This window comes from Pygocentrus nattereri, chromosome 5 (assembly GCF_015220715.1).
Source record: "Pygocentrus nattereri isolate fPygNat1 chromosome 5, fPygNat1.pri, whole genome shotgun sequence".
NCBI classification, from domain to species: Eukaryota; Metazoa; Chordata; class Actinopteri; order Characiformes; family Serrasalmidae; genus Pygocentrus; species Pygocentrus nattereri.
The window spans coordinates 16,654,750-16,681,847 of NC_051215.1; the positions used below are offsets into that span (position 1 = coordinate 16,654,750).

Sequence of the window (27,098 nt, forward strand, 5' to 3'; positions counted from 1 at the left end):
GTAAAGACAATTTTAAGGTTCTTCAGGTGGTCCCTGAAGGATAATCCTAACTGATGTCAGGTATAACCATTTATAGAGGTTATAAATGACCATTTCTCATGATCTCTAAGCCTTAATCCAAAAGTGTTAGGTTTATATATATATATATATATATATATATATATATGTATATATATATATATATATATATATATATATATATACAGTATATATATATATGTGTATATATATATATATATATATATATATATATATATATATATATATATATATATATATATATATAGAGAGAGAGAGAGAGAGAGAGAGATTAATTTTTTCAGTGTGCAATAACATTGGAATTAATACAGAACTACTGCACTGTTATGGTGCAAACTGCAGAACTCAAACATTTGTGTTTAAAATATTGCTGAACCCAGTAGTAGCTAAAGTGACTTTCTGAAGATTTCTGTGTTAGTTAACCCCTTAAAGTGCAGGTATATTATTTATTTATTAATCTTAAAATTTCTTACTCGTAAACAACTATATATTATTCGACAAGTACTATGAAACTAAAATGTATGTTTTAAGCTAACTAGTATGTAACTGCTTTACAGTTTAAAGGATTAATCTTAGCTGCTGTAGATGTGAATTAATGCCATCTAGCATGCATATATACTTTATTTAACTGCTGTAATTTCCTTTCTAAATGTTGCTGGCTAAATTCTGTCCATTCAGCTGGACCACAGATATAATGAATTTAAGCTGAGGGCCATCATGTCAGAGCACAAGAAGACCATCACTGCCATAAGCTGGTGTCCGCACAACCCTGAAGTGTTCGCCAGTGCCAGCGCAGATAACCTGCTTATCATCTGGAACGTAGCCGAGCAGAAAGTTGTCGCTCGACTGGACAACACTAAAGGCATCAACGCTTCCTATATGCTTACACACTCATACACTCATAGATGATTATGCATACTCCCAAGCTTACACACATCCTCATGTTATCTTATATTATGTATACTTTTGTACATTTACTGGCCAATTTATTTAAAACCCCTCCTTTGTAGCTCCATCTTGCTGGTGTACAGTGTAGCCCATCTACTGATGCACAATTTCAATCAGTCATCTTCTAGTGCTTCATCACTCCTAAGTTTCTGATAAACACTGCCCCTCTTAGAGCTCATAGTAGAGGGTGATTTCAAAGCGCAATTGTCAGAATGTTTGTGAATCTCCACCTGAGACACAAAACAAGACACTGCATTCAATCTTGTGCTAGTAAGAAACACAATTGAAAAGCTACAAATATACCAAAAGATCACCAAAAAGTGAGTTTAAGTACAACCAACCATCTAAATTACACAACCAAAGTTGTGATATCCATCAAAAATTAAGACTAAATCCAAAGTCAATCATTCCAGGTTTTTACTTTCAAAAAAAATAGTAATAATAACTGAATACAAACCAGAGAATTTTGTGCGAAACGTTGTCAACTGTTGAAATAAAACTGCTTCAATTTAAACATTTCAGCAAGATACACCAGTCAGGCATAACATTATGACCCCCTCCTTGTTTCTACGTTCATTGTCCATTTTGTCTGCTCCACTTACTATATAGGTGCGCTTTGTAGTTCTGCAATTACAGACTGTAGTCCATCTGTTTCTCTGCATAATTTGTTAAACACCTTTAACCCTGTTCTTCAGTGGTCAGGACCCCCATGGAGAGCAGGTACTATTTGGGTGGTGGATCTTTCTCAGCCCTGCAATAACACTGACATGTTGGTGGTGTGTTGTGCTGGTACAAGTGGATCTGACACAGCAGCGCTGCTGGAGTTTTTAAACACTACTACTGTCACTACTGGACTGAGAATTGTCCACCAACGAAAAATATCCAGCCTACAGCGTCCTGTGGGCAGCGTCCTGTGACCATTCATGAAGGACTAGAGGATGATTAGCTCATACTGTACAGTAAGAAATGAGCTATCCTCTCTGGCTTTACATCTACAGCGTAAACCGACAATGCAAGTGAGTCTGATAGAGTGGACAGAGAGTAGACACAGTGTTAAAAAACAATCAGCACTACTGAGTCTCATCCATTCATACCAGCACAACACACACGAACACACCACCACCATGTCAGTGTTACTGCAGTGCTGAGAATGATCCACCACCCAAACAGTACCTGCTCTTTGAGGGTCCATGGGTTAACAAAGTATGCAGAGAAACAGATGGACTACAGTCTGTAATTGTCTGTAATTGTAGAACTACAGACTGCACCTATATAGTGGAGCTGATAAAATGGACAAAGAGCACCGAAACAAGGATGTGGTCATAATTTTATGCCTGATTGGTGTATGAACAGACATGACATTCAGAGTCTTTTCTAAACTTCAGCGACACTTTAGCTTCAAAATTCTCACCAGTGACTCTGTCTCTGTTTGGGGTAAGATCAGGCCTGAATAATTTCTCCACTGTTGCTGTTGCGGCTCCACAGAACTAGATTCCTAGGTAAAACACCAATCTACCTTTGCTGTAAAATCGTTAAACACACAGTTCTACCACAGTTTTCACAATAAATGGTCGCAGGATTTAATGCATAACTGCTAATTCACCTGCCTTTAAAGCTGAAGACTGATGTGCAGACTGCTGGACACACAGCAATGCAGGTAACGAAATGGCAAAGACAGAGATTTGAGACGAACATCGATCATTTGGAGATAAATGGATTTATTTACATTAATAATCACTCAGCTTGTTTCCTCATACATTTAATCTGCAGCAACTCACGAAACTGAAGTCAGCTTCTCTTTCTCTTTCTCCTGCTTCTCTTTCCACCTTAAATGGCACAGCAGTACAATCTGTCACCTTAGGCACTATTTAAGGTGGAACGGGAAAAATTGAATGAGAAGCTGGAGAATGGGAAGTAACTTCAGCCTCGCAAAAAGTCAAACATTGAGAGACATTTTACAAGAAACTCCTGAGATGCGAGAAAAGCAGCTACAGCTGAGCTAAGGGTTAAAGCAGAGCAAAGTAAGTCTGCATTTGCATTTATATTTCTAGCCTATACTACAACATCAGCACACACTGAGATATACTTATATAGAATAGGGTAAGACGAACATAAAATGTCATGCCTCCCAAGGTGGTTTGATTTTTGCTGAAAGGACAAAACGGCTCTTTTTAACATTTCTGTTACAACCCCTGTGTTTAGCCTATTAGTAAGGGGTGGTCAGCACATGGGGCAAGCGTGCACCCATTTGCTCAAACTGTCCATGGCTCTGTAAGGATTGCACAGTCATCACCAGCCCAGTGATTGTAGTGAAAATTTTTGCTATAGCTACATAAAAATTTGTAGGCGCTACAGCTACTAGCTACATTTCATAAAACTGTAGAGGCTACAGCTACTAGTTACAAATATTTGTAGCTAACTACAAAAAGTAGAGCTACTCCCCCATCCCTGGCGCTCATCTATACTGTCCAATGGCTGTTAGTGTCATGTTTGTAAGGGAAGTTAACATCGCTGAAAAATCCAACTAAAACAAACAGATGTGCAGAGAACAGGTAACATGGTAAAAAGAAACACATCATCATTAAACTACACTATACATTCACAGCTGTAGTGATGCAGCAATGGTATAGGAGTAAAAGTAGCATGGAAATTGGCAGCTATGTTTGAGAAAAGATGAGCTCTCAGATTAATATTCGAGCTAAACAATGCTTCACACTCACTAAAAAATGTGAAAAGAGCACTCGTTATTCACAGAAAACAAAATAACAAATACATGTACTCATCCCTGAGTAATGGCATAAACTTCATCCACAGCTTTTCCAACAAGCTGCCAAAAGAATAAATCTGCCTGAAATTGCCTGAAGCTACTGTCTTGTCCATTTCTGTGCAGTGGCCTGTGCATTGTAGACAGCTGATCAGGATTGGTAAACAAAATTTTGTTAAACAGTTGCAGAAGCTTGGTAAACTAAATTCATGTTCTGTTGGTAAACAAGCCAAGTCTCTTCTCTCTTGAGTTAATGTCTAAAGTCTGCTTCCTACTCTCAGACTCCTGACCATGAAGGGCTGTTAGACAGTGACTTCATTCCAGAGCTGAGAAGTAATAGAAAGAAAGAATGATAACATGTTTTTTCATCTAAATACCCCATGTCTTGATATACTGAAGCATTAAGATTTCTCTTCACTGGAACTAAGGGGAAAACCAACCCTATAGCATTATCCCTCCTCCACCAAACTTTACACTTGGCAGGTAATGTTCTCCTGGCATTTACTACAGCCAGACCCCAACCCCCATCCCCCCTATTTTGGCATTTTGCAGTTAGGCTTGTGTGCAACTGCTCAGCCATTGTAGCCTAATTCGTGAAGCTCCTCACATGCAGTTCTTGTGCTGATGTTGCATTGATGTTGTGTTGATTGAACAGAGGATGATATGCTCTATGATTTTCAGCACTTGGCGACCCTTCTCTGTGAGTTTGCATGGTCTACCAAGACAAGGCTATGTGCTTAATTTTATCCACCTGTTAGCAATGGGTGTGGCTGAAATACCTGAATAATTAGGAGGAGTTTCCCAATACTTTTGTTTATATAGCTCGAGTGGAGCAACTAACTGTCTGATACTGAGTTTGAATTCCAGCAGCATCACAGTCCTTAGTGGTCAGGAGTCTAAGAGTTGGAAGCACTCATCCCCTCCAGCCTGGGAACATCATGTAATAGGGGAGGTCTTAAACTGCAGATATCAATTAGCAAACAAATGTTGAAAATTGTGAATTAAGGCAACTGTTGACTAAAAGCTTGTGTGAAAACACCAGCAGCGTCATTGTGCCTGATGCATTCATACATACTCTACCATGTCAGTGTCACTGTGCAAGGAACCATCCATCACCCAAATAATATATATTCAGTGGTAGTCCTGTGGTCAGAAACTGACCAGTAATGATTGTAGTGGAGAAAGAATGACATATTGCATCAGATGGGCTACAGTCTGTAATTGTACACCTATGTTGTGGACTTATAAGGTATATAAACCTCATAAAGGTGACATCAAGTAGAAGTACACTGTACATCTTATTTTAAATAAAGTGGATGGTGTATTTACATAATTATGCTCTGGTGTTCCCTACAGGTATCCCTGCTTCTATAAGCTGGTGCTGGAACACAGGTGACAGTGTAGCGTTTGTCTCCCACCGTGGTCCTTTATATGTTTGGGCCATTTCAGGGCCGGACTCAGGGGTCACTGTACACAAAGAAGCCCACAGCTTCCTGTCAGACATCTGCCTGTTCCGCTGGCACCCGCTGAAGAAAGGCAAAGTGGTGTTTGGCCACACAGACGGAAGCCTATCTGTATTTCAGCCAGGTGCAGTAATAACCACTTAATCCTTTAATGAACACTCTGAAATGCTAACACAGATAAGAATAAATGATAAGCTAATATCCAGTATGCATGAACAATTATAAATGAAATGGGGTCCTGCTAGGAAATCCTTTAAGTGGCCCTCGCTTATATTGTTGTTAGCATTTATGAGTGCAGTGTTGTTTTTATGTGGTTATGACCTACTTTGTGAACATAAAATTAAAAAGGATTAAAGACCAGCACCACAGTGAGCTCAGACTGAATCCAAAGTGATTGTCTCTCTCTGTTTTTATTGCATATTGCATATGTGATCATAGTAACAATGCCTAAACAAACATGGTTAACACCACAAGCACAACCTTCCATATGTAATACAAAGTAAATAACAGTAATATTAATGGGGACTTCCACCAATTTTTCAAATTTCTGTCTAATTCAATCTTTATGATGTGAAATGATTCGTGAATTGTTCACAGTGGTAGCAAGAGGAACCATACATCCAAAGGGTTTAATGCCTCTAAAAGCACCCTTCTGAATGACTTTATGTATATCTCAAAGAGTGGATTATGCAGAAATTTAGAAAAATTGGTGAAATCCCCCTTTCACACAGTTTAAGTCAATACTACAAATCCCAGTGTCTAAAAATATCTGCAACATGTTGATATCTGCAACACGCTCCAAGAAAGCTTGGAAATGTTCTACATCACATAATTGTCTTTGCATCGAATGCACCAATTGAGCCACTCTTGAAAGCGAACCACGTGTTTTCTGATGAGTTTGAGTTTAGAGACATCTGCTACATTTCTGGATGTTGGTAACGTGACAGTTGTGCATGAAACAGTCGTAACTTGCATTTGTGGATGCAGCAACATACAGTGTTTACTGACTATAATATAGAGCCTAAGGCATGATATCGAGCTCAGAAGCATGCCCGTTTTCAATGCAGTGCCATCTGAGGGATCCAAGGTCATGGAAATTCAGTTGTGTTTTTTGACCTTGCCCTTTATGCAAAAATATATTTATCTATTGGTGATATTGTGCTCTGTCGAGGGTAAAATGCATATATATTATTGCTATCGCTCACTGAAAACCGTCAGATTAGCCTTGACACATCTTTGCTCATAAAGAACAAAGCTTTCCTGGATCCTCCTTTCAGACCTTTGCATCACCTGTTTAAGATATTTTTGAACATTTCACTTTCACATTCGAAAAAAAAAAAACACTGAAGATGATAATGGAAAACTTTGTAATGTATGTGTTTAAATACAGGTCAAAATGGACCAACTTCTTTCAGTTTTTTTATTTGCACATAGTCCTAACTTTTTTGGAATTGTTTGTACAAGTTAAATTTAGCCATAGCCTATTGGCATTAATCAGCTTAGTGGTCTACACAGTGTCTACTAAATCTTATTACATTAAGTCATTAACTTCCATCATGTTGGCCACTGCCCCTCATCAAGGCACTTAATCCAAAACTACTCATATCCAGCTGGTATGTAACATATAAGGTATTTATAAATATTTCTGTGATATATACATTCACTCCAGGCTCAAAGAACCAGAAGCATGTATTGCGTCCAGAGTCTCTGGAAGGAACCGATGAGGAGGACCCTGTCACCGCATTGGAGTGGGACCCCCTTAGTACAGATTATCTGCTGGTGGCTAACATGCACAATGGCATAAGACTGCTGGACTCAGAGTCCTTGACCTGCGTGACCACATTCAGCTTACCCAGCGCAGCTGCATCCGTACAGTGCCTGGCCTGGGTACCCACAGCACCAGGCATGTTTATTACAGGAGGTGAGAGAACTGTATCTACACATATCATACTGCATGCTACTCTTTATTGTACTGTACATACGCCAACACACTTCTAATATGCTAGGCAATGCATATACACATTCTCTACTAAACAAGTTGGAAATAAACACTTCATTTTGTAAAAATTCTAAATTTACAAACTGGTTTAATTTAACTGATTGAAATATTTTTTTGTCTGGGGCAGTATATCAGAAGTGTTTCTATTAAGCCCCCAATAGGTGTCTTAACAGCCTCCAGTGACAGTAAAAACTCATTTATTTATTTATTTTATTTATTTCATACAAAGCATATTAAGATGCTATTATTCACTTATGTAAACAAAACTGAGCTGATACATCACATTTATTGTGCTTACTATAGATGAGATTGTTTAATGAGCCTGCTTGTTGAGCTGCATTGGTTGTATGTGCTTTGTGTTACAGGCAGCTATCATGCCTATTCAAAAAGCCGCTTCTGTGGTATAGTGTATATTTTAGAACACCCTCAGACCACACCACAGTTTTAGATATCTGACAAAATGGCTCAAAGAAACACTGATATGTCTCAACCTTCATATAGTCAGGCTAAGCTAAGCTAAGCTTAGTGTCACAGAATTACCAAAAGATTATTGTTAGCAGCAGTTTTAAATCTCTGATTATGCTTCTGTACATGTCATCAGTGATGTTTCTAAAAGCAACAATTTTCCTTCCAAATCAAATCAAATCAAATTTATTTGTATAGCGCTTTTTTACAACGGATGTTGTCACAAAGCAGCTTTACAGAGTTTCAAAAAAGAAAAAGTTTCAAGAGAACTCTAAGAATGTACAGAAACCCCCCGGTGGGCAAGCCAGAGGCAACAGTGGCAAGGAAAAACTCCCTCAGAACTGAGGAAGAAACCTTGGGAGGAACCAGGCTCACCAGGGGGGACCCATCCTCCTCTGGTCAAACTACCTACAAGTGATTTTATTACTAATATTAACAGCAGTAATATTGGTATTATGAATAACTAGGAGTCTATGAAAACATCAGCGTAGGGTGGGCAGCTCATCCGAGGTAGGTGGTTGGGGCATGGGCAGCTGGTCTGAAGTAGGTAGCAGGAGGGCTTGGCAGTCGGTCGTCCTTCAGTGTCCAGCCGGTCATATGGGTGATTGTGTACTCGGAAAGAAAGTAGGTAAATGGAATTAGTTTTGTTCTATCCATTTGTACATAAACAGGGAATGTAAACATTTACAGAGTGTGGCTAACGACTCCGGCAGATCTGACTATGACAGCTTAACTGAAAGGAGAGAACCAGAAGGACACACAGACACGGCAGCACTCTGAAACAGTTCGGCATCCCTCCACTCCACCGTCCACAAACTTGAGTGACCGCGTGCGAGCAGCGGGACGACAGCACCAGCGCCTCAGTTTACTATAATTCCCTGTGTCCATGGACCCCTGGATCTGCTACCTTTATCTAAGGGGGGACATTAGCTACCAAAAGCTAAACTGAACAAGTGAGTTTTCAGCCTAGTCTTAAAGATTGAGACTGTGTCTGAGTCCCGAACAGTTTCTGGAAGGTCATTCCAGAGTTTGGGGGCTTTATAAGAAAAAGCTCTTCCCCCAGCTGAAACCTTCTGAATTTTGGGGACTATTAATAATCCAGCGCTCTGGGATCTGAGTGGTCGTGATGGCTCATAATGAGAAATAAGGTCTTGCAGGTACTCGGGAGCGAGACCATGTAGGGCTTTATACGTCAATAAAAGGATTTTATAATCAATACGGAATTTAATAGGTAGCCAATGAAGTGATGATAGCACTGGACTGATATGTTCAAATTTTCTAGTTTTAGTGAGGACCCTGGCTGCGGCGTTTTGGACTAATTGGAGTTTGTTTAAATTCCTGCTCATGCATCCTGACAGTAGTGCGTTACAGTAGTCTAGCCTAGAAGTAATAAAGGCGTGTACTAGTGTTTCTGCATCACGCAGGGACAGGGCATTTCTGATCTTGGCAATGTTGCGAAGATGTAGAAAAGCTGTCCTAGTGATGCTGCCTATGTGTTGATCGAATGATAAATCTGAATCTATTATAACGCCAAGATTTTTTGCTGCTGATCCAGGTGTGGCTGGAAAGTCGGCGAGATTTAAGATTAAATCTGGTGATTTACTTCTTGCTAATTTTGGACCCAGAAGGAGAACCTCTGTTTTGTTACTGTTTAGTAGGAGGAAGTTCTGTGACATCCAGCCTTTCACGTCTTTTACACAGTCCTCCATTTTCTTTAACCTGTATTGGTCATCAGGCTTGGCTGATATGTACAGTTGAGTATCGTCTGCATAACAATGAAAGTTTACGCCATGGTTACTTATAACTGTGCCTAACGGTAACATGTATAGGGTAAATAATAAAGGTCCTAATATAGAGCCCTGCGGAACTCCAAATCTCACTTTTGAATAAGTGGAAGATAAATTGTTTACCCTAACGAACTGATAACGTTCTGATAGGTAAGATCTGAACCATGATAGGGCCGTCCCTGTGACTCCAACCATGTTTTCTAACCTTTCTAAGAGAATATTGTGGTCTATTGTATCAAAAGCCGCACTGAGGTCAAGTAGCACTAACAGGGATACGCAGCCTTGATCAGAGGCAAGAAAAAGATCATTAGTTATCTTAACTAGAGCCGTCTCAGTGCTGTGGTGTGGCCTGAATCCAGACTGGAATTTTTTATATATATGGTTCTTATGTAGATATGAACTAAGTTGTTGGGCCACAGCTTTTTCTAAGATCTTAGATATAAACGGTAAGTTAGAGACAGGCCTGTAATTAGACAAAACGGTGACATCAAGATTTGGTTTCTTGATCAGAGGTTTGATAACTGCTAGTTTAAAAGCTTTGGGTACATGGCCCAGACTAAGGGACGAGTTTACTATAGTTAAAATAGGGTTTATAATGGCTGGCAGTGCTTCTTTAAGTAATTTTGATGGAATTGCATCGAGTGTGCAGGTTGTGCAATTTGCAGAGGAGATAATCTTCTCTAGCTCCAGCTGTGGGAGTGGGTAAAAGGTTTCCAGATTCTTTTCTACAGCTGTGTTTTGTTCTATATCAGCCAAGTCAGATGACAGCCAAGCTGGATTTGAATTTGATACTGTGGGTTGAATTTGTTGTCTAATATTATCAATTTTATTATTAAAGAAGTCCATAAAAACTTCACTGGTGAGAGTTGCTGGGATTTCTGGTTCATTACCTGCCTGATTTTGTGTGATTTGGGAAATCACATTAAACAGAACTCTAGGATTATACTTATTATTCTCGATCAGCGAGGCCAGATATGCTGAGCGAGCTTCAGTGAGAGCATTTCTATACTCTATAAGGCTGTCCTTCCAGGCAGTGTGGAACACTTCTAGTTTGGTATGACGCCATTTCCGCTCTAATTTCCGAGCTGTTTGTTTTAAGGTCCGGGTTTTATCGTTGTACCACGGGGCGAGCTTTTTCTGCCTTATTCTTTTTATTTTAAGTGGGGCCACATTTTCTAAAGTGGATCGTAATGTATTTTCTAAATAATCGGTTAGTGAATCTAGTTCCATTGGATCTGATGGAGTGGAGACTGGGGTTGATAACTCTGGGAGATTTTCTATAAATTGTAGGGCGGTAAAAGGTTTTATTGTGCGCTTTGTTGAATAACGAGGGGACGTATATATATTATGGCTAAATCGTAGCTCATACGAAATTAAGTAATGGTCGGAGATCGCTGTGGTTTGCGGTAGGATATTCAGCTTGTCTATGTTAAGACCTAGTGTCAAAACCAAATCTAACGTATGACTACAGTCGTGTGTCGGCCCGGTTACATTTTGGGTAAGACCAACTGAGTCTAGGATTGAGGTAAATGCCCTTTTTAATGGGTCGTCTACCTTCTCAAAGTGAATATTAAAATCCCCTACAATTATTACTTTATCGTTGCACACAGCCAGGTTTGCAGCGAAGTCACTAAATTCTTTTATAAATTCAGAGTATGGCCCTGGTGGTCTGTAAATGTTAAATAATGAGAACGCCTTCTTTTTTGTGACCGGATTTGTGACGTGAATAGAGAGGACCTCAAAGGAAGTGAGAGTGTCACATTGTTTCTGACTAATATCGAGAGTATTTTGGTATATTATACAGACTCCACCTCCCTTGCCTGATAGTCTTGGCCTATGTGCATAATTATAGCCTACAGGCGTGGCTTCATTTAAAGCTAAATATTCATCTGGTCTAACCCACGTTTCAGTAAGACAAAAAAAGTCAAATTTATGATCGCTTATAATTTCATTTACGACGACTGCTTTAGAGTTTAGTGATCTTATATTAAGTAGTCCAAGTTTTAGATTTAAGGTGCTAGTGCTATCATCAGAACATGGATATATGTTGATAAGGTTATTTAAGCGGACTGATTGAGTTTTTCTATGATTAAATTTAGTTTTAATTCGGGGCAAAGACACAGTCTCAATACGATTAATCTTGGGTGACGCCTCAAGGCGGATCGCAGACGGTCGGTTTAGCCTGTCTGTCTGCGGCCTGGTCCCGGCTCTGGACTGTCAGCAGCGGTTTACACTACTCTGCCGACTAACTAAAAGACTATGTGCTATGCTGCACGAAAGTAAGGCAGCACCCTCCCGCGTGGGGTGGACACCATCCCTACCTATGAGACCAGGCTTGCCCTCAAAACGTAACCAATTATCTATAAAGCCCACTTCCAATAATTTTGAAATGGTGAAGACACGTAGTGATAGCATTTGAGTTATAGCTTCATCTTTGTCAAATATATGTTAGAGGTTAGTAACTTTTTTCCACAAATTAAGAAGACTCTGTTACCAACGCAAGCCTTCTTTTAATGTTCAGTTGCAAAATCATATTTCCATTCTGATTCTTGCCTTGTCCTCTTCTGTGAAGATTCTCAGGTTGGTGTGTTAAGGATATGGAATGTGTCGAGAGTGACGCCACTAGACAATTTCAAACTGAAGAAGACAGGATTCCACGCCCTCCATGTGTTGAACTCCCCACCAGTAAAGAAAGGTCTGGTATATTGTCAGATACTGTTCTGATACAATGAAATACAGCATGGCCCAGATTGATTACAGCATGTAGGACTAGTTGAGAACTGTACTGCACAGTTTAGTGTTTTCCTGGCCCCCCCTAACAAAACATTTTGTCATTGACTAAACCAACTTTTATCAAAACCATTTCTGTAGTCATTGCTTCAGTGGCGACAATTTTAGCTAATTTGAGCATAACTCAGAAATGAAAGCCAGAACAGGACTAGCAAGCACTGCTTTGAACAGCTGTACATACATAAAATCATAATATTTTACAATAAACCAGACAAGTGTATGTGGATAATTACAGTTGTTAAAGTTACACACTGATTTTCATTCTGCCAATGGACTAAAACTATTTGTGTTTCAGAAGTTACAGGAAAACACTGGACAGCATTTTTTTTTAAGATTTTCTTTTTATTATTTAAAAGTCATGATTACTCAATACTCATGATTAATCTAGATAGTTCAACCCCACTTTAATAGAAATCAAACAGATTTTTAAAAACATTTAAAAGATACAAAAAATGCAAGTATTATTTTTACAAGTTGACATTTTGGGGTTAGGGTTTGGGACAGCCATCTTCCAATAGAAAATACCCTATAAATGATAATTTTGTACATATTTAGCTTATGACTATCAATGCCTTGGGTTTAAATAGAACATAACAACATTCTTAAAATAAAGTATGTCTAATTAAAATAAGTATCTAAGGTCTTAATACTGTTTTTATTTTTAACCAATTTGATAGAATGGCCCATAAGCAGTATGTGGTTGCATGTGTGGTGTCATGTCTGTGCCCTTATGTGTTTATCCTTCACTTCTTACTATTAATTTCTTACTTTCCAGCCTCTGTTTCCCCATCCAAGAACCACTACACTTCCTCCACCAGTGAAGCAGTTCCTCCCCCTACTCTGTCCCAGAACCAGGCCTTCTCCCTCCCACCCGGACATGCCGTCTGCTGTTTCATGGATGGGGGGGTGGGTCTCTATGACATGGGAGCCAAGAAGTGGGACTTCCTCCGAGATCTGGTAGGAATACAATCATGCAAAAACAGCCCTGCATCCATCAACTGATCAGTAGCTACGGTAGTAGAAGATATTGTTGAGCTAACTTGTGATTCCTCATAGTGAATGATTAGCACATGGATTGTAATATATCTAATACACTAATAATACACTAATTGTAATATATAATATTGTTACCTTCTATCTCCAAAATGGTAACTATATAATAGAAGGGACAAGAATATTCAAAATGGTGTACATTACTATAATGAGATTTTGGACCATTTCTATCGGTCCATCTATCATTAAACGTTTACAAACTGTAAATGGTACCTGGCATTTTCAGTTGGTGTAAAAATGCTCAGAGATGCTAGGAGATGACAGCAACAATATTCAAAATATCAGAACTATCCAAATTTCACAGTCAGAATGTGCTGTATAATGTTATTCTTATGCTAGATAACCATTAAACGTATCTTATTCAGATAAACAATATTTGTAAAACCTGATCAGTTGTAATGCATGGTACAGCAAAAGGTTTACTGAAAGGTTTATTAATTTATTTCTTCTGTTTTTATTAGAAAGAAATATGTTTCCCTTGTAAACCCTGAGGATGTGACTCAAAACAACAAATGTGTTTCAATTTGCAGAGATGAGACATGGTTCTAGTCGCTTGTGCAGAGTTTTAAAAATTGTTTGATGTTGTCTTTTTCAGGGTCATGTAGAAACTATATTTGACTGTAAGTTCAAGCCGGACGACCCAAACCTGCTCGCCACAGCTTCCTTTGATGGGACAATCAAAGTTTGGGACATCAATACTTTAACTGCAGTTTATACATCTCCTGGCAATGAAGGTGTAGTCTACTCCCTCTCCTGGGCTCCTGGTAATAATACTAACAATAACAACAACAATAATAATAATAATAATAACAATAATAATACTCATCATAAAACACAACAGACAAAAACACAGGGAGGAAGTCATTTTGCAAAGAGAAAGAACACAGCAAAAGTAGTAGTATCAACACTAGCTAAATGACAGCAGGAGGGAAGGGAAGAGTATTTCATAATATTTCTTGACTTCACTTAAATCTTCTGTGGAAACTAACTAAGCCTGGACTCAAATGAATCAAGCTAATGCTTTTAGTGCTGGTTTTCTGAACTGGATCAGGCATAGTCTTGGGCTAAATTGCTATGTCAATAGTGAGTCACCATCTAAAATTCTCTTTAGTCTGGGTTTAGACTAGAACTGATTCAAGAGTCCTTGAATGCCTTCAATGTTTTATATTTTATTACAAGTTGCAATTGAGCTACACTAATTGATTTCCATTAATGTGATCTAACTAACATTGGCAAGTTTATAAAAGGCTGCTGTGGTAGTTATTGCACTGTACAGAGTTAAACCTGTTTTTTCCACATTCTTGCTGTGCAAAGGAGACCTGAACTGTATAGCAGGGGCCACATCTAGGAATGGGGCATTCATCTGGGACGTTAAAAAAGGAAAGATGATCACAAGATTCAACGAGGCAAGTAAAAGTAGTTTAGTTTGTAGCTATAGTAGCTAGTGGTACTTGTTTTTTTTTTATGTTGTTTATGTTTTTTTCTGCATTTTGCATTTCTGCAACTACAGGACATTTTGCTGTCAACATTTTTAGAAAAAACAGTGAAAATGTCTTTACAGTTGTTGCAACAAGGACATGTTGTATATGTGATGCAGCAATGACATGTTGTAGTAATGGCTTTTTGAATGTAAGTGGCAAACAGCATGACCTGTTGTATTAGCCTTGAAAGAATAATTAATTGTAATATATTCTGGTTTAACATATATAATTTAGAATAGAATATAATTTATTTTAATGTATAATACAAAATACAAAAGTGCTACAATAAGGACATGCAGAAGATATTTAATACGAAAAGGAAATATTCACTGTGCTTTTCTACAAATCCAGATAGAACTAGATTAGATTTCCCACACTTTTGTCTCTTTGGTTAACTTATGTTTCCACTGAAAGTAGGTTTGTTTGGCTTTGAACAAAATGTTTTCTGGTGTCACTGTAAGGACACAGATGTGGGACATGACATAAATCACTGAACAACATCAGCGCCTTATTATTTTAAATACGTTTTAATTTAATATTTATAGAACGTAATTTCAACTGAAAAGCTATAATTTTGTATTTCAGTAGCTTCCTTTTATGCTTTTGAAGATTGAAACCAGATATATGCCATTAACTGACTTATATTTTGACCTGAACTGTGCTTCCTAAATTACATTGTCATTGTACAGGGTGACTTAAAAAGATTAATCCAATTTCAATCATTTCATGATTTATTTCATTTGTAAATCATTACCGAACAATGCAGTAAATTGTGAACATTTTAAGTGAACATAAAGTTTATTATGTAATTTTACAAATTACAAATTTTCCAAATGCTCAGTCTCATTGATCATCCAGTGTTGTGTAGCCAATGACGCATGTTCTGAACTGTCGGAAGTTCACTGCCAGTAAAAATGACATTGCACAGATATGACAGATTCACTCTTATTAAAGTGGAGAACCTAAAACACTTTCTGCTCACTGGTTGCCATCTCCTCGTAGACTGAAGAATCATCCGGTGATGGTCAGAAACTCTGTAACCCCCTCTTTCAGTTGGTATGTGATTGGATCCTTCAGGGTTGGAAAAATATGGCGCTTTGAAATCATTTGAATCTTTTTGAATCATCCTGTATTTGACAACAGTTTTGTACGTGAATATGTTTTATGACTTCGGTTTTCTATGCGTTATGCTCAAAATCTGAACATAGAGCCAAAAATCTAATGCTGGGACTCATAGTGGCATGGCCACTTTTAGAAAAATAAATATGGAATTGTAATGCTAGTGATCTTTTTGTGTGATTATTTCTTTTTTGCAGCATGGGAAGAACGGTATCTTTTGCATTGCCTGGAGTCACAAGGATTCAAAAAGAATAGCTACATGCAGTGGGGATGGGTTTTGGTGAGTGTTAATCAGATTTAATGTTATTTGAATTTGCTCATTCCTTTTATGAGATCTGACATTCTTATCTCTGTTTTTCTTTTTGTTTTTTCAGTATAATTAGAACCATAGATGGCAAAATATTACATAAATACAAGCACCCAGCAGCTGTGTTTGGATGTGACTGGAGTCAAAATAACAAGTGAGTATTTCATGATAAGAAGAAATACTTTTAACCCCAATATAACATGCACTCACTCACTGTCTCCTTTATTACATATCTTTACCATGTGCTTCCACTTGTTCGCCACTTTATGATCTCCACTTGTCTTATTGGTCCATTATTTAGGTGTAGGTCAGTTGCTGCATACTTTTTCAGTCCCTCCCAGCAGTGACACAAACCAGGAATGAGCAAATAGGCATATAGCATGGCACAGCTACAAGAGAGTGTTTCTAATAAAGTGGACAAGGCCACTTTTAGGCCAGAAAAATCTATTAATATCTGATGCTCCATCTAAAAAAAAAACCATCACATTTTCTCTCTCTCTCTCTCTCTCTCTCTCTCTCTCTCTCTCTCTCTCTCTCTCTCTCTCTTAGAGACATGATAGCAACTGGATGTGAAGATAAGAATGTAAGGGTCTATTATTTAGCCACCAGCTCAGATCAGCCTCTGAAAGTGTTTACAGGTCACACAGCCAAAGTGTTCCATGTGCGCTGGTCTCCTCTCCGAGAGGGCATCCTCTGCAGCGGTTCAGATGATGGGTAATTTACCAGTAACACTGTTTTTGTACCTTTTTGAGAAAAAAAAAAATTCTACTATTAAATATTTGCATCATGTTGGTGCCTGTCTCTCTTTTGTGTTTTACTGAAATCTACCAGCCCAAATTCAGTTTTTCACGGAGCAATTTGAACCAGAAATCACGCCTTAGGCTGAAAGTAGTCATAATGCAAGTCATAGTTTGTGTTAGTATAGCATTATGACACTATATGGAATACACATTAAATACATTGATCCTGTTTTCTGTTAGAGATATAAAAGTATATCATACATTGTCAGAAACTGCATAAGCAAGTCTATTTGAGATTACTTAACAATGTGGTTTTGGCAAATATGTGATGATTTAGGCATGCAAATTGCATAATGCTAATAGGTAGAATATAAGCTGCCATTACTGTCAGTTGCATTAGCCTCATAGATGCAATGCAAAACTAAAGAAATAGTATTCAGACATCAAACATGTTCTGGCTGATTGACCACATTTGGTGCCAAAGTATTGTTAAATGTAGTTAAGAAAATTGTTTCAGTTTCACTTTTACATTTCACTGTAGCTTGTGTGTGATGTGTGTTCTACAGGACAGTGCGTATTTGGGACTACACCCAGGACGCCTGTATTAATGTACTGAGTGGACACACAGCCCCTGTACGAGGGCTCATGTGGAACTCAGAGGTTCCATATCTGCTGACCTCGGGGAGCTGGGACTACACCATCCGTGTGTGGGACACCAGAGATGGGACCTGTCTGGACACTGTCTATGACCATGGAGCTGATGTCTATGGTACTACCTTAAATAATTTAATTTGTTTACTATTGTTCCACCTTTGATTACAGGGTAGAATTCATTCCATGTCAGTGGTAACATCATTATTGTTATATATTCACATTCACAAACTCTTCAAATGCAAGCAAAATGCATTAACACAGGACTGAAAAAGGACTGTCTTTGGAATCATATTAAGTAATCAAGTTATTTTGTATGTGTTTTGAAAGTCAAAAAAATGTTTTTCCTCCCACTGAACGGAAATGGGTTTCCATACAAAAGTTAAAAACATAGTTATATTGCGTTGGCCATATGTCAATATGTTAATGTGTTTATGCTGGCCAAAGTTGCTGCTGTGTTTATTTACCTGGATGTTCTTAATAGATAAGTTGTTAAACTAGCCAACCCCACAGACACATTTTCTCCCTTACCCCAGTTGTAGCTGATCAAGACTTGTTTGGTGTCTGAAATTTGCTTGTTTCATTTTTTTCACTGGAGCTTCAAAGCTTATCTACCTAACATGTTACATCCATTCATCAGCATTGTGCAAGCATCATGCCTTATTTATTGAGTAACTTTACTTATACTTACACTTTACTTATGTGGTCTCTGACACTGTATGACATATTGTCATATTTAAAGTCACTTTAAATATTTCTTATAAGTAAAAATCTTTGTGCGAGCAGGTCTGACGTGCCACCCCAATCGCCCCTTTACAATGGCCTCGTGCTCCAGAGACTCCACTGTCCGGCTTTGGTCCTTAACACCTCTCATAGCACCACTGCTGGTCAACATCCTCACTGATCACAGCTGGGATGACATCATAGGGAACACCGGTAAGCCATTATATCAAAAATAACCAAATGTATGAAATAAACATGAACTTACATGACATTTTCTTTGAGAGAGAACAATCCAAAGAATCCAACAGAATGATGAAAAGTTCTGGAGTAATTGCTGTGCTTAGAATAGCCCACCACCTTAAAATAATATCTGGTTAGAAATTGACCAAGGATGGATGTGGTAGGCAATGTGAATGACCAGTGTTGTCGAGCAATTGCCAGTCACTGTAAAATTGTATTAGTCTCGGTAATAGAGGTTTAGAGGATCACTGTCAGAAAAGGGGTGCTGTACAGGTATACTGTGGCATATCAGGATACAAACAGTGTAAATGTATCTTAAGGTCCAGTTGTGTATCTCAGGGGTGCCCAGGGCAGATGGGGAACCCCATGCTCTGCACATTTTTGTGCACGTTGTGAGGTAGCACCTGAAAAGCTTGTGAATTTGTTAATGCATGAAGTCAAGTGTGCTAGAGGGAATGCATAAAATCTGCTTATTTTGAGATTTAAAATGAAAGTACATTAGATTCACTGTCCCAGGGAAGAGGTGCATATTTGTACCTTTTATAATGTAACATTAAAAACTAACCAAAAAATGGAGACATTAATTACGACAGGGTGCAACTCAAACGGTATAATTTCACTGAATAAGGTACAATTATGTGCCTTAACTAAAGGTACTGAAGACTAATTCAGGGTGGAACCTCAGTGATGTCAGGGGGATACCAGCCCAGAGACAGTTTCATACCTTTGTTTCTGAGAGTGTAGATTGATATGACTAGCATTTTCACTATTGAGCTACATTGTGATGTGTATTCTCGGAGTGTAGATCGGGCAATGGTCCCTGGTGCTCCTCCTCTCCTCTGTGGAAAAGTCTCCAGAGACATCAAGCAGGAGTTGGACAAACTCTCCAGTGATGTTCGCACAAAGAAGCTCCGCTGGTTCTCTGAATGCTTCTCGGTCAGTACAGCTAAACAGAGCACAGTTATGAAGCCTCTGAGTACTGTAGCCAAGCACTGATATTGCGGAATTGTGTGGAAGAGTTTGTGAGATGTCATGTGTTTGCAGCCTCCAGGAGGGAGCCATAACCTGTGGGATTTGGTGGCTGTGATAAACAGGCAAGACGACAGTCTACTGCCTCAAAACTATGGCCAGGGCATCATGCATATGAAACACCTTGTCCGCTTTAAAACGGTATGTGTAGAATTGGATATTATAAACTAGATTCCAGATTGTTATTAAATAATGCACTGGAATGATCTTTTTATAATACTACCTCAAGATTTATTCTGTACTTTATAAAAACAAAGGCATTCTGAATACTAATTTTATTCTAAATTCATATGGAGTCATAATTACCACACATTTGTGGTTAATCTGTGGTAATTATGAACAGATTTATGAGTCATATGGGTGATAATACAGTACCATATCTGTAAAACTGGTAAGACTATATAACAATAGAATAAATACAAATAAATATAATGACTTCACATCTGAAATTAATATATATTGAATTTTCATTTGATTGAAAACAGTGATTCTAGACAGCCATATGTCAAAGTTTTGGCACTTCTGGTGAAATTGACTGATTTTCCAAGTGTCAATAAGTTAACGCTCCTCTACAGAGAACACTATGTTAAAAATATGTTAAACTTAGCAAAATAAATAGAAATTGTACTCTAAAATTAGCAGACAAATTTAAGTGTGTGTGCTGTAGAGGTTCACTTATTTTCACTGAGATAATTAACAAAGCATGCAGTTTGAAATGTTGACATGCGAGTGGTCAAACTTTTGCAAAGACTGTACCATAAAATGAATAGTAGAACAGAAACTGTATGTCTAGAGTCAGTGGGGTGAATTGCCTATGAAATGTAACTTCTTCTAACTTCACAGGTTGAATTAAATCCATATTCTCTGTCTCAGATTCTTTTAATTCCATCTCATACATACACTATATTGCCAAAAGTATTTGCTCATCTGCCTTCACACACATATGAACTTGAGTGTCATCCTATTCTTAATCCATAAAATTTAATATGATGTCGGCCCACCCTTTGCAGCTATAACAGCTTCAATTAATCTGGGAAGGCTTTCCACAAGGCTTAGGAGTGTGTTTATGGGAATTTTTGACCATTCTTCCAGAAGCGCATTTGTGAGGTCAGACACTAATGTTGGACGAGAAGGCCTGGCTCGCAGTCTCTGCTCTAATTCATCCCAAAGATGTTCTATCGGGTTGAGGTGCAGGCCAGTCAAGTTCTTCCACACCAAACTAGCCCATCCATCCATCCATCCATCCCTTTATGGCCCTTGCTTTTTGCAATGGTGCGCAGTCATGTTGGAACAGGAAGGCCCATCCCCAAAGTGCTCCCACAAGGTTGGGAGCACAAAATTGTCCATAATCTCTTGGTGCTGAAGTATTAACAGTTCCTTTCACTGGACCTAAGGGGCTGAGCCCAACTCCTGAAAAACAACCCCACACCATAATCCTTCCTCCACCAAACTTTACACTTAGCACAATGCAGTCAGACAATTACCATTCTCCTGGCAACCTCCAAACACAGAGTCATCCATCGGATTGCCAGACAGAGAAGCATGATTCGTGACTCCAGAGAACACATCTTCGCTGCTGAGTCCAGTGAAAAGTGGCGCTATACACCACTGCATTCAACGCTTTGCATTGTGCTTGGTGATGTAAGGCTTGGATGCAGCTGCTGGGCCTTGGAAACTCATGCCATGAAGCTCTCTACACACTGTTCTTGAGCTAATCTGAAGGCCACATGAAGTTTGGAGGTCTGTAGCGATTGACTCTGCAGAAAGTTGCCGACCTCTGCCCACTACGCGCCTATGATTTTATGTGCCCTGCCACTTCATGGCTGAGTTACTGTCATTCCCAATCGCTTCCACTTTGTAATAATTCAACTGACAGTTGACTGTGGAATATTTATCAGCGAGGAAATTTCACGACAGGTGGCATCCTATCACGGTACCACGCTGAAATTTACTGAGCTCTTTAGAGTGACCCATTCTTTTACAAATGTTTGTAGAAGCAGTCTGCAGGCCTAGGTGCTGTGATAGGAACCCCTTGAATTCAATGATTTGGGTGGATGAGTGAATACTTTTGGAAATATAGTGTATGTATGAAATATGTATGAGGGCTAGCATTAAGCTTGTTCATTGTTGTACATATTATTCTGCTACAGCATCTCTCTCTCATTTCCAGTCTGAAGCCCAAGAGCTGACCATAGTGAAAATGTCAAAGTTTGGGGGAGGGATTGGAGCACCCAGTAAAGAGGAGAGACTGAAGGCTGCAGCTGAAATCCACCTGAGATTAGGCCAGATCCAGAGATACTGTGAACTGATGGTGGAACTGGGAGAGGTACTTAACACACTGGACATTTAAAATTTGTTCACATACACTTGAGTTGCAGAGCCATGTACACTGCATAGTTACACTATAACTCCATTCTTTAATTTTTATTTACATTAATCTTTATGGCTGATGCAAAATGTAGCTGTTTCTACTGTTTATTTGGCTCTTTTTCATCATATGACTACTTAACACTGTTCATAACACTCATTAATTTGATATGTAAAAAATGTGATGTTAGAATTTTTATTCAGTTGCAAAAAATACATTATTGAGCAGAACACATACATAGGAATAGTCACATATGAGTCATGTTTGTTACTCTAACGAAACAAATCATTACTTAGCTCTTACCATTCTGAATTGAACTCTGAGTAAGATGAAAAACACAGAACAAAAAGAGTGCATCTTTAACATAGTGATAGAAAACACTTTAGCACACACAAAGCTCTTATGCTACATGCCCAGCCTGGGTGTGATTGCACTGTAACTCCTTTCATGACAGATTTAAATTACTTTAAATGACTGCAGGTGAGATGCTGGGATTGACAGGGTTAATAGATGTTAGTTTTTTCTAACTTACTAAGACATAAGATTTTCTTACAACAGCAAATATTTACTTAATTTTTTCCATTTCTGTTCGTGTTGGTGTTAGTTAGATTGTGATTTGAGTCTGTTGAGTACTGAAGGAGGGCTCTAGGACTGAAGTTTGAGGACCATGATGTGATGACAGAGACTCTTATTGATCTGAAATGATGTGCTTTGATCTGATATGTATTAGTACCTGCAGTCCTTTAAATCGTCTTCGTTTTACTTTTTTCAGTGGGAAAAGGCATTGTCTGTGGCACCTGGAGTGTCCATGAAATACTGGAAGAAACTCATGCAAAGGTATGTTTCACAATACCAAGTACCTACACTCACTGCTGCCACCTTGCTGATGTACAGTAAGAAACTGAAGCACATCTGCTGGTGTAGAGTTTGTGTTAGCCATCCTCTGAACATTCATGGATGGTCTGTTTCTGACCACAGAGCAGCTGTTGGCCGGTCAAACCTAGCAGTGATACTCATGTGTGTAAAAACAAAATATATATGTTTGTTTATGCTCACTCTATTCAACGGTCTGATGAAAATCTTCGTTTACATGCTCACTACAAGTAATCCGATCCAACGTTACCATGACAGCGAACGTCACGTGAGGTCCGGTCAGCATGAGATGAGTTTCCAGTTGGCACGCTTGTGTTTTTAATTGCTTTAAACTGATGTCAGACTCAGAAAAACGTCCTTCACATGTCCTTATAAAGGAAGCAGCGAGAGGAAGACGTCGTGCTTTGAGACACATAAGCTGGACATCCGTCCCACCGCCGTCGTTTAAAGCTCGTAGTGTAAACCACGTCTACTCTGTAGACCAGTTTCTGCTACGCCATGTTGAACGTTATAAACTTTTCGCTATGACGCGCATGCGCAGAACGGACTTACACTATCCGATTGGAGTGTAATCGGATTCAGGCGTTTACACGGATATTATTCTTCTATTTAACAGATTATTTAAAATCCTGGAGAGTGAGAGGATACCTGATGAGTGGAGAAGTAGTGTGCAGGTCCCCATTTTTAAGAACAAGGGTGATGTGCAGAGCTGCAGTAACTACAGAGGTATAAAGTTGATGAGCCACACCATGAAGGTATGGGAAAGAGTTGTTGAAGCAAGGCTAAGGCGAGAGGTTCAGATCAGTGAGCAGCAGTTTGGTTTCATGCCCAGAAAGAGTACCACAGATGCAATTTTTGCGTTGAGAGTGTTGGTAGAGAAGTACAGAGAAGGTCAGAAGGAGCTACATTGTGTCTTTGTGGATCTAGAGAAGGCATATGATAGGGTGCCAAGAGAGGAACTGTGGTACTGTATGAGGAAGTCAGGTGTAGCTGAAAAGTTAGGGTGGTGCAGGACATATATGAGGATAGTGAGACAGTGGTGAGGTGTGCAGTTGGAGTGACAAATGGTTTCAAGGTGAAGGTAGGGTTACATCAGGGATCAGCTTTGGGCCCCTTCTTGTTTGCAATGGTGATGGAAAAGTTGACAGATGAGGTCAGGCAGGAGGCTCCATGGACCATGATGTTTGCAGATGACATTGTAATCTGTGGTGAGAGTAGAGAGCAGGTGGAAGAGAATCTGGAGAGGTGGAGGTTTGCATTGGAGAGGAGAGGAATGAAGGTCAGTAGAGACAAGACGGAATACATGTGTGTGAATGAGAGGGAGGCAGGTGGAAAGGTGAAGATGCAAGGAGTAGAGGTCGTAAAGGTGGATGACTTCAAATATCTTGGGTCAACCATCCAGAGCAATGGACAGTGTAGAAAAGAGGTGAAGAAGAGGGTGCAGGCAGGATGGAGTGGGTGGAGATGGATGTCAGGGCTGATGTGTGACAGAAGGATAGTAGCAATAGTGAAAGGGAATGTTTACAAGACAGTAGTGCGTCCTGCTATGATGTATGGTTTGGAGACTGTGGCTCTGTCTAAAAGACAGGAAGCTGAGCTGGAGGTGGCGGAGATGAAGATGCTGAGAGTTTCGTTGGGAGTCACAAGGATGGACAAGATTAGAAATGAGCAGATCAGAGGGACAGTGAAGGTGGAGCAGTTTGGAGATAAAGCCAGAGAGGCCAGGTTGAGATGGTTTGGACATGTGTTGAGGAGGAATAGTGGATATATTGGTCAAAGAATGTTGGAGATGGAGCTGCCGGGTAGAAGGAGAAGAGGTAGACCTCGGAGAAGGTGTATGGATGTAGTGAAGGTGGACATGGAGATGGTTGGCGTAAAAGTAAAGGAGGCAGTGGATAGGGTAAGATGGAGGCAGATGATCCGCTGTGGCGACCCCTAAAGGGAGCAGCCGAAAGAAGAAGAAGATTTAGAGGTTTGCCCACCTCATTCAGTCGGATAGAACCTGTATTCCGAATGGCCTCAATCGGACTAGCCTATTCCGATTGAGGTGTTTACATGGACGTATTCTATTCCGATTGAGCTATTAGTCGGATTATTAACGGATTATTAGGCTGCATGTAAACGTGAGTAGCCATGTTTACATACTGCTTACAATGCTGTAGCACTGTGGTATGACACTACATGTCTTTAATGAACTCCAACTTTGTGTAATTTATTTTTGTTTGCACAGTATTGTGAAGTCCTAGAGGCTGTGACTGAATACAACTTCAGCACAATTTAAGTTTTATTTAGTTTTTTATTTTCTTTTGTTACACATATCTGAACTGAGACACAGTAATATGTGACTGCATGTCTTATATTTGAGACTACAGCTCCCTAATCTATTACAAATCCAATTTTGTGTTATGTAGGTTCAGTATTACTGCTTAGTATGTGAGTGAACAAAACTCCCTTACAGTTTTCTCTTGTCCCAGCAGTTTTTAAGTGCATTTAGCATATTTAGTTGTAACATAATTGTAACATCTCACTTGAAAATCCTTATTTTCTAAAACATTTACACAGATTTTTAAAAAATGCGATTGATCACGATTAACTATATTAAATTCTGAGATTAATTGCAATTAAAATTTTTAATCATTTGACAGCCCTAAGATATATATATATATATATATATATATATATATATATATATATATATATATATATATATATATATATATATATATATGCATGTTTTTTCTTTATTTTACAGGAGAGCAGATCAGCTGATGCAGGAGGGCAATGGTGATGTCATCCCATACTGCATCGCCACAGGCGACGTGAAGAAGCTCGTGAATTTCTTCACTTCCAGAGGCCAGCTGAAAGAGGCACTTCTGGTGGCACAGGTGCTTGCATACCTGAAACCGGGTGAATCAGAACAGAATACTTTATTGATCCCAGAGGGAAGTTAAAGTTATTACAGTTGCAACCATTTATGTAAAAGAATAAACACTAACAAATGGGGAAAAGTCAAAGACCACCTTCTTTTATTTGATTTCCAGTCAAAACAACCACTAAGTACAAGGAAATCATTTTCAGGAGATATTTCTGAAGATTAGTTATAAGATAATCCAGTTACATAAGGAAATAGAAAATCAAAGGAAAATAACTGAAAAAAGGAGTGCAAAAATTATTAAAAGGACTGGTAGACCAACAAATTGTCACCTTCAATTAAAATGACTTGTTTTAGATCTGAAAAAGTCCATAGGTGTTTCTGTCTATCCTGGCACAGTGGGACTCAGGGGGTCAAACAAAGAAGCTGTTCGTTTTCCCAGAACAATGGACTGACCACCCCAGAGCCCAGACCTCAACCTCACTGAATGTATTTGGGATTACTTGAATTGTGAGATGCAACCAGCTAGACTGAACTTTAGAGGTGTGAAAAATATCCCTATAGTTCTTTGCGAGACTGAAAGCAAGACGCCTGAAAAGACTGTAAGCTGTAAAAAAAAAAGACGAAGGGTTGACACATGAAATACTAAAACAATTGATTTTATATTTAGTTGTTGAGGCTTTGGTGCAATTTTCTGTTAAATACATGTTTTCTGCTTTTTTCCTGATGTTGAAAAATGAAGAATGTCCACAAAATTGGCTTTTTGGCTGGAAATCAAATAAATGAATGGTAATCTTTGACTTTTGCACAATACTGTATTCTGTTCACATGCTGGGATACATTGACAACATGTTGCAATATATTCCATTCTCATATTGAGATTGAGATTGTCCAGGTTAATATCAGGTAAAACATTAACATAGTTGAAGGTAAAACATTTTACTGTGTTGTTGGATAACTGTGTGTGTGTGTGTGTGTGCGTGTGTGTGTACGCATGTGTGTGTGTGTGTGTTTTGATCAGGGAGCTTGTGAAGGGAACATTCATGGGCCTCAGATTACCTCCATCAACCACTCTGCAGGCCCAGACAATGATAACATTGAGACATATACTGGGTTAGTGAACACACACACAAACACACACACACACACTCTCAAAGCAGCCTCACTGAATATGTGTTACTACAGTCATCTGTGTTACCATGTTACTCATCAAATACAAAATAAATGACACAAGCAAATAGTGACTAACAGAGTTCATAGGTGGCAGCATGTGTATATTTATGTAGGTTAATTAAACAGTCAGCATCATCACATACAGAGAATTCATGGCCTAAAAAACAGTCATAAGGCCTGTAACCTAGAAAATTAACACTAGATTATGAGTAAA

At 38.9% G+C, this 27,098-nt stretch overlaps 1 protein-coding gene across 3 annotated transcripts in view; it reads left to right on the forward strand.

Annotated features, from left to right (window-relative positions):
• The window catches only part of wdr17 (WD repeat domain 17), a 54,696-nt gene that overhangs the window by 17,086 nt on the left and 10,512 nt on the right, over window positions 1–27,098 (forward strand). For all 3 annotated transcript variants that reach the window (XM_017709067.2, XM_017709065.2, XM_017709066.2), the window contains exons 3-20: window positions 718–901; window positions 5,108–5,338; window positions 6,884–7,135; window positions 12,038–12,160; window positions 13,031–13,212; window positions 13,904–14,072; window positions 14,623–14,714; window positions 16,106–16,188; window positions 16,283–16,369; window positions 16,765–16,929; window positions 17,522–17,724; window positions 18,393–18,542; window positions 19,375–19,505; window positions 19,614–19,739; window positions 21,769–21,924; window positions 22,739–22,803; window positions 25,592–25,724; window positions 26,733–26,824. In XM_017709067.2, the coding sequence (XP_017564556.1) occupies window positions 718–901; window positions 5,108–5,338; window positions 6,884–7,135; window positions 12,038–12,160; window positions 13,031–13,212; window positions 13,904–14,072; window positions 14,623–14,714; window positions 16,106–16,188; window positions 16,283–16,369; window positions 16,765–16,929; window positions 17,522–17,724; window positions 18,393–18,542; window positions 19,375–19,505; window positions 19,614–19,739; window positions 21,769–21,924; window positions 22,739–22,803; window positions 25,592–25,724; window positions 26,733–26,824 (2,624 nt within the window). The remainder of the gene's footprint in view (window positions 1–717; window positions 902–5,107; window positions 5,339–6,883; window positions 7,136–12,037; window positions 12,161–13,030; window positions 13,213–13,903; window positions 14,073–14,622; window positions 14,715–16,105; window positions 16,189–16,282; window positions 16,370–16,764; window positions 16,930–17,521; window positions 17,725–18,392; window positions 18,543–19,374; window positions 19,506–19,613; window positions 19,740–21,768; window positions 21,925–22,738; window positions 22,804–25,591; window positions 25,725–26,732; window positions 26,825–27,098) is intronic.